The sequence below is a fragment of the Branchiostoma floridae genome, chromosome 11 (genome assembly GCF_000003815.2).
Source record: "Branchiostoma floridae strain S238N-H82 chromosome 11, Bfl_VNyyK, whole genome shotgun sequence".
Lineage (NCBI taxonomy): Eukaryota > Metazoa > Chordata > Leptocardii > Amphioxiformes > Branchiostomatidae > Branchiostoma > Branchiostoma floridae.
In genome coordinates, this window is record NC_049989.1 from 1,606,561 (window position 1) to 1,611,870 (window position 5,310).

Sequence of the window (5,310 nt, forward strand, 5' to 3'; positions counted from 1 at the left end):
TGTACACAGTAAACTGCCTCATGGTAAACACAGCAGGTTTGTACTGATTACAGCATTTGATCCACTCTCACCAGGAAGGACCCCAGCTCTTTTTAGTGAGCCAGACATATCATTGGTGGGTTCTATCATGTGCTTGAGGTGTGGCTGTCCTTAAAGACAGGATCTCCATTTATAATCAGGAGAAGTACCTGACCAGAACCACTTCAAGATTAAATATTTCCTCTTTAGCGAAGTGAGGAAAGTTGTGTAAAGTGCCTTAAAATTTCAAGGCACAACGATCAGAGCTATTACCAGGGAATTTGAACCCAGGACTTTGAGCCAAACATTCTACCATTACGTGACACAATGCCCCTTTTGTATAAAAAAATATTTTTTCCGTCAGCCAATTCCCATTGTCAAAAAAACACTATTCCAGGAGTTACAGAGACTGAACTGAGACCTTGAAAAACGGGTTTTTAATGAGATTATTGTATGCAAAAGGGCTCCGACACACTTCGTGGACAATAATAACAATAGCAAAACAGTGTGTGGCTTTCCGACCGCGGACGATGTCCCCAAGCCGCCTGTAGCTTCTACCAAGGATTTTTGTCTGTCAAGGTTGACAGATTGGTTTTAGAATTCTTCCGTCACACGCAGTAAATTTCTGTCAATTGACGAAAAAACGGACGCTGGCTAGAGCCCTGGTGGGTTTACAAATTGTAAACTGTACCATGAAAATATAATCATGTAAGTAATTATTCAAGAAATACATTTAAGGGACAGTCGACTTAACACACTAAATGTCTTCTTGTTTTCCTGCATCCACAGCTGTTCAAAGTGCTGGCCTTCATCTGCCAGAGCTCAGTCTCCCAACATCACATGATCCTGGTCAGTGTGGCAGAGCTGGCTTCAGCTGCAGGGCACAGACTACTCAGGTCAGCTCTCACCTGCAGCCACCTGCAGCTACCTGCAGCCACCTGTTGTCATTGCCATGAACTTATTACAAATTTCCCCATATAGCTGTATATAGGAGTAGATTCATCCCTCAAGCTACCGACATCTTGCACACTGCAGTCGTCCGAAACTAGTTGGCCGACAGGCTGAATAAAAGTTCAAAACTTGAACTATGCGGCTCCAGATGTCTTTCTGAGGGACGACTGCAGTGTGCAAGATGTCGGTAGCTTGAGGGATGAATTTACTCTTAGACTACTAATTATAGTCCCCCATATAGCTGTAATCCCTTATACCCTGTAATATGGGTATAACCCCAACAGTGATGTAATGCACTGTTAGTATGACTCTACTTACTACATTAGCTAAGCTGTGTGCAAATCTTATTTGACTGTATACGTACAGGTACAGGTATAGGTCATTAATAACAGGACTTGGTACAGGTAATGCAATATACAATGATCTGTTTCATCTGTACCTGTACCTAAACATTTCTGAAATTTTTACTCGACATGTGGATTTGAGCTAAATTTTCCAAGTACCCAAAAGGACAAAAAACAGCCAATAAGGTGACTGTTCAAAGACTTTATACTAGTTCAATTTTTCCTTCAACTGTCTATAGTGTGAAACTGATATCCTACTAAATAGAAATTAAATACAGGTACAACAGGGGCATTCTCACTATAGAGTCCTTATTTTCTTGAATCAAGTAATACATAAACTCAAAAGTTGCTGCAAGTTTTTGCCAAAGTTTTGGTGCGCATTTTATTTGAAGTTGTCGTTATCATTCACAGTAAGTTCTTTATTGATTGGATTTCATTCATCTGTCTAGTATACAAAGAATACTTAAAATCAAGTCCTTTCTTTTCCTGCCTTCCTCACAGTGTGTCCAGTAACTATGAGGACCAGGTGGTGAGTTTTCTGCGCTGTGTGAAGATGCTGTGTCGGCTGTACCGACTGGCCCCCTGTGAGCACAGCGTGAAAGACAGCTACACAGCATCCAGGAACACTGTTCCCATGGCAACAGTCTTTCGGGTGAGCTAAAACTGACATATCTCTTTAAAATGCAGAAATATTCGTGGTGGTTTTATGTTCACAGTTTTTGCGGTGGCCACTTGACGGCAAATTAAAACCAACGCAAACATTTTTGAATGGCAGTAAGAGACTACAGTGCATGCATGGTACTATCGCAAACTTTAAACCACCACGAAAAGTCGCCTTTCCCGCTGCCGCAAAATTAAATCCCCGCGAACTGAAATGCATTATTTAAGACTTTGTGAAAAACAGGACCAAAATGTGGTTGTTATTCTTTTTAAAGGGCTGAATTATGCATTTTTCTTCATTGTGTACAACATGTACATAATTGTAATTAGTCTGTTATCACTAATCATAATAATTTTTTTTAGCCTTATTGTAATTCTTAGCCATTTTGATTTGATTGGAAACTCTGAAAACTGATACAAGCATTTAAAGGAAAAAAACATTTGGCTAAAAGTTGCCTACGTCATGAAATCCAAGTTGTTAGTACTAGTGGCACTGCTCTGAGTATGGCAATATATAGTTAGTAGTCCGCTGTGTTCTGCTGATCCAGTGGTCTGGACACAATGGCAATATTGAACAATTATTATCTTTCTTTCTTTTTGTATGTCTACTTTTTGTTTGACTTTGGAAATGTACTCTACAGCATAAATATCCGCTTGCTGATATTTTTGTGTAGTTTTCTGGCAGTGCGTATATTTGGTCACTTTGCAGCTGCTTTGTACTATTTAGTCAGTATGGTTAAAAAACATTACGTTTAGTATAAAGGTTAGACATCCAGTAAGATACTCCAAATTATAGTGGGTGCAACCTGACTGTTTCCAAAATCATAATTTAGTTGCTAATTATTGAGTATGCTAACCATTTTTTTTTTTGGAGTATATCTTACATTGTTGAGTACCTATCCTTCCAACCCAGCCACTAGAACTGCTGTGGAAGTCCCTGGAGGAATGGTTACTCCTGATTGGTTCGGAGCTGAACAGGGCCAAGGCGGCCCCCTGTATGGGCAGTAAGGGTGCGGGTGAGGAGGACAGCCTGCAGGACACGGATGAGATAGCTACAGCACTCATCGCTGACAGACTTTCTCTACATGAGGTCAGTTATAGAAATGTCATAAATCATAATAATGTATCAACTAATGTTGGGATGAACTGTTTGTATCCTTTGTAATAGGGGGCATATTGCTCATAAACTGTCTAAAATGAATGTCATCGTGCACAATAAAATCCCTTAGCTAGTAAGAACATATTCAAACAACATTCCCCAAGCCCGGAAGAAGAATATTGTTTGAAATAACTAGTAACTAATGTAATCCAAAGTCATGTCAATAATTGAAGCTTATCTGTGTTCGGTTACTAAGTAATCATGATGATAGTACAATGCTAAACTACATGTATCTTCCAACACAAAAGTACACACAGATCAAAAATTTCAATGACCACTGTGACAGTCATCTTTTTCAGGATTGATACTGATGAAGATTAGGCAACAGTGGTCATTAAAAATTTGATCTGTGTGTAGTTGTGTATACGGAGAAAGTTAACATAACTATCTAGTAGTAGTTGGTGGGACAAACTGCTAGCTGCTTTGCACTTTTACAGCTTGTTGATAGTAGAGTATCCAGCCAGATTTGGCACATGACTTTGTACATTCAAGTACTAGTAATGGAATTACCTCCTGGACAGAGGTCCTGAATATCCATAATGTATGACTCTGTGTTCCTGTTTGCTAGGACGACCTTCCAGGAGAGATGACCTTGAGCTCATCTCTCCAGAGTCTGACCTTGGGGGGGTCAGGAGAGCTGAAGGATCACATCGTAGAAGAGGAAGATGAAGCCGGGGCTACAGCACCTCTTCAGGACTCCAAGTCGGAGACATCAACTGAACAGTAAATCCACATACAATGAAGAGCAGTATTTGAAAATTACAAACATTCGGCACAGAACTACCTGATTGCTAAACTAAGAATCAGTTGCCACCGACTGCGAATCGAATCAGGAAGGCACAACCGTACTCCTCTAGAACAAAGAGTCTGCCAATTTTGTACCTCAAACATGGTAGAAGATGAAGTGCTCTTCACTGTTGATTGCGATATGTATGTCAATGATAGAAATACTCTATTAAGTTATATAGAAAGTAGATTCCCTCATTTTAGACACATGAGTAGCACTGACAAGTTTATAATCCTCATATGCTTTGACAAACCGACAATAGCTAAACCCATACAGTCCTACATTCTCACCATTACCTAGAAGCGAGAAGAAGCCGAACTTTTGTGTTAGACTAGATCTGTGATACTTTCATATGAATTATGTATATATCTTGACTTGTTGTGACCTGTACTTAGCTTGGTTGGGCAAATCGGTTGGGCAAAATTGTACAATAAAGGTCTTCATTGATTCATTTTAGTAAACCGGCAGTTGATACAGCAGGCTCTGACCATCATGTGAGAATGCCTGGAACTGATCCTCAGCAGTCTGATTCGGCACAACAAGGTGGCGTCATGTTTAACACTAGCGCACACGACGGTCAAGTTCACCACTCCACAGCCGTGAGAGGTCACCGGAGGTCTCGGTCGAGGACGTACAGTAGCTCAAGCAGCCGAGGCACCAGCCCGCCGGGGTCGATGTCTCGGTCCCACAGCGCCCAGGACGTGGTGGCAGCATGTGCAGACAGGGTCTGTGCTGTTATACAGGCCTTCTACAACTGCTGCTCATGCCACACACCTCAGGGGTAGGCTGTGCCTTCTCATATTAGGACTTTTTATAACAATATATTAATAAATTTATTTACCTCCTTTGTAAGCCTTATTGTGTGAAAAGAGGGGCATTGGATTATTATCTACTGTGTCTAGGGAAGATTGTTGGGATTTTTCTTTTAACGGTATTGTTCAGAGCAAGGTCATTAGACCACTTCAAGGCAATGAACTAAGAATTTGGAAGTTACAGTACTTGGAGATAGCGGTGGACATTTGTTTTGAAGGCTTAATATTAAGTTTTAGATAGGAGAGAAACAGTTTTCGTCAAGAGAGTTCCATAATTTGGCTGTTGGGGGAAACAGCCGCAGAGTCTATTTGTCTCTGCTTCTACTGTGTTTTGCATATGCATGTACCTCCACGACCAAAGTCAAGTACCATTTTTTATACTCGGATGTAAGTGAGAAAAGTTGTGTTAAATGCCTTTCCCCAAAACACAATGTCTATAGCCAGGAGTCAAACCAGTGACCAGGGATCTTGAGTCCACTGGCCCATCCACTTGGCCGTTATTTTCAAATCATTTCATCATATTATTTGATCAATGTATGTCACTTCACATGATATTCTTGCTTTGTCTTCAGCATGACG

General features: G+C 40.6%; 1 protein-coding gene across 1 annotated transcript in view; it reads left to right on the forward strand.

Moving 5' to 3' along the window:
- The window catches only part of LOC118426112 (E3 ubiquitin-protein ligase HACE1-like), a 34,459-nt gene that overhangs the window by 13,368 nt on the left and 15,781 nt on the right, over positions 1-5,310 (forward strand). The window contains exons 10-15 of the mRNA XM_035835370.1: positions 10-115; positions 808-914; positions 1,815-1,965; positions 2,887-3,063; positions 3,701-3,855; positions 4,377-4,700. Of these exons, the coding sequence (XP_035691263.1) occupies positions 10-115; positions 808-914; positions 1,815-1,965; positions 2,887-3,063; positions 3,701-3,855; positions 4,377-4,700 (1,020 nt within the window). The remainder of the gene's footprint in view (positions 1-9; positions 116-807; positions 915-1,814; positions 1,966-2,886; positions 3,064-3,700; positions 3,856-4,376; positions 4,701-5,310) is intronic.